The sequence below is a fragment of the Sturnira hondurensis genome, unplaced genomic scaffold (genome assembly GCF_014824575.4).
Source record: "Sturnira hondurensis isolate 20B ecotype Veracruz unplaced genomic scaffold, ASM1482457v3 Scaffold0001928, whole genome shotgun sequence".
Taxonomy (NCBI): Eukaryota; Metazoa; Chordata; class Mammalia; order Chiroptera; family Phyllostomidae; genus Sturnira; species Sturnira hondurensis.
Window position 1 is genome coordinate 33,635 of NW_028074559.1, and position 2,808 is coordinate 36,442.

The window sequence follows — 2,808 nt, forward strand, 5'->3', positions numbered from 1 at the left end:
TGGCTTCTGTTTCCCAATAGCACTGCAGAGAAGACCCACGTCACCCAAAACTTGGTCCAGGGCTGTAGAGGACAGGCAGAACCAGAAGAGTGTCACCACTGCAAGGTTGCAGGGTCATCCCAGCTGAGCCTTGTGGACTTCTCCTCAGTTGGATGAGCCCTTACTCTGGAGGCTACTTTCACCCACCAACAGTTACTAGAATGGTTGAAGCCACATGGGGACCATAAAAACATACATGCAGGAACAAGGAGATGCCATCTCACCTCTAAATTCCACACCTTCCTATTCAAACACCATGCTCAGGAATGTTTTATTTTACTCTCTGTGTGTGAGCAACTCTTTTCTTTTTCCCTCCCAGACTGTCCCAGAGGAGGATGGCTGCAGATAACACCTCCTCTGTGACAGAGTTTATCCTTGCAGGCTTAACAGACCAGGCAAGACTCCAGCTCCCTCTCTTCTTCCTGTTTCTAGGTTTCTATGTGGTCACCATGGTAGGGAACCTGGGCTTGATAATACTGATTGGGCTGAACTCTCACCTGCACACCCCCATGTACTTTTTCCTCTTCAACTTGTCCTTCATTGACTTCAGTTACTCCTCTACCATCATCCCCAAAATGCTGATGAGTTTTGTCTCAAAGAAGAATGTCATCTCCTACACAGGGTGTATGACTCAGTTCTTTTTCTTCTGTTTCTTTGTCATTTCTGAATCCTTCATCCTGTCAGCAATGGCATATGACCGCTATGTGGCCATCTGTAAACCACTGTTGTACATGGTAACCATGTCTCCTCAGGTTTGTTTATTTCTTTTGCTGGGTGTCTACGGGATGGGAATTTTGGGGGCTATAGGGCATACAGGTAATATACTGTTTCTGACCTTTTGTGCAGAAAACCTTCTCAATCATTATATGTGTGACTTCCTCCCCCTCCTTGAGCTCTCCTGCAATAGCTCTTACATGAACACTTTGGTGGTCTTTACTCTTGCGACCATTGACATTGGGGTGCCCATTGTGACCATTTTTCTCTCTTATGGCTTCATTCTTTCCAGCATTTTCCACATTAGTTCTACTGAGGGCAGATCCAAAGCCTTTAGCACCTGCAGTTCTCACATAATTGCACTTTCTCTCTTCTTTTGCTCAGGGGCTTTTGCATACCTTAAACCACCTTCTATTATACCTGTTGACCAGGACAAAGTCTGCACTCTGTTCTATACCACTGTGGTGCCCATGTTGAACCCACTAATCTATAGCCTGAGGAACAAGGATATCAAATTAGCCATGAACAAAACCTTGGGCAGAATAACTTTGTCTCCAAAGGAGTTGGAAATTTAGAAAAGGGATGATAATTTTTAAATTAGAGTGTTGTTATTATTTTATCATCATCATCATTAAGGAATTCAATCTTCATGCTTTTGTATTCTATATTTAAAGAAAATTTTAACTCTTTTCCAAATGGATTTATTCCCTCTCACCATCACTGCAACTCTTTCTTCTTTACTTTATGAAAATAGTCTTTGCAATCATACAGTATGCAATATTGAATGGGGCTTCAGAATCATTTCATCTAGTCCAAAAATATAAAAAACTACCTGGTGGCAGAGCCAGGACTGAAATTCCAGCTTGAATCTCAATTCAATTTGTTTTCCATTATGCCATGTTTTTTGCCTGATCTTCTTGTTGGAAGATGCCATATCTCATGTTAGTTGACCTAGTACATCTAAAGTAAAAATGGATTGAGAGTAATTTCATGCTACTTGCACAACATAATTTTAATACATCAAATTTTGCAAGAGAATAGGAGGTGCAAAATTTTGTTGAGTAGATGATGGCAAAATGACAATATCGGTGTCTGATGAGTTTTGTAGTGTGCAAATGGGTAGTGTGTTAGATTTCCCAGAAGGCAAGCGTGGTGACCACTGACTTTCTGAGTGGAGCACCGGGCACATGGGTTAGGGAATGACGACTTACAGGGGAGGGAAATGGAATTTGAAGGGTAGAAAGATGCTGAGTGAAGGCATCATATTATTTGAAGGCTGAGACGGAATTTGGAGTCTCATTTCAAGGGTTATCTTGGCTGTGGTCCAAGATCACTGGGAGCTGTGCTATCTGACCTGGTAGTCACTAGTCATGTAAGGTATTGAGCAACTGAGATGTGGACATCCAAATTGAGACATACTGTAAGTGGGCAAAGTAAGTGTGATATACACACCCAATCTCTGAAGAATATGAAAAACAATCTCATGGGTACTTTTTCACTTGATTACATGTTGAAATGATAACATTTTGAATATATTGTGTTAAATAAAATATGTCATTAAAATGAATGTATCTGTTTATTTTTAAGGTATCTTCTAGAAAGTTTAGAATTTATAGGTGGCTCACATTACATTTCCATTGGATAACACTGGTCTAGAGGATGTAACAGAGCACTAGATGGCCCCAGGTGCATGTTCACCTTCCAGGCAGCACCAAGCTGCTACTTATGAAGAGAGGCCATTGCTATGGAATTTTCAGGCATTGCAGATAGCCTCGATATTCTGATAATAGAGGAACATGGATAAGAAGTGGTGATCTCAGGATAAGTTCATAAAGCCACCATATTATGAAATGGGAAATAAAGCTTTATTTTTAAAATCCAAAGAACTATTTTTGTCTAAACTCAATATTACTGGTAAAACTTCTTGAGAAGCAATGACAAATGAAGTGCTGGGAAAAATACTTTGACTTACGGGGATGTTCCTTAGGAAATTCCATTCCATTAGGATGTAGAGGAAATTTGAATAACTGTTGAGTTCTGCCTTTTGATCCTCTT

General features: G+C 40.4%; 1 protein-coding gene across 1 annotated transcript; it reads left to right on the forward strand.

Moving 5' to 3' along the window:
• Positions 1–365: 365 nt before the first annotated feature.
• LOC118981299 (olfactory receptor 8B12-like) lies at positions 366–1,328 on the forward strand. The gene has a single exon (XM_037038014.1). The coding sequence runs from the start codon at positions 375–377 to the stop codon at positions 1,326–1,328; it is 954 nt and encodes a 317-aa protein (XP_036893909.1). The 5' UTR covers positions 366–374.
• Positions 1,329–2,808: the final 1,480 nt, after the last annotated feature.

Bases quoted from the DNA above. Each gene is read 5' to 3' on its own strand.
- LOC118981299 (XM_037038014.1), top strand. From the start codon at position 375: ATGGCTGCAGATAACACCTCCTCTGTGACAGAGTTTATCCTTGCAGGC.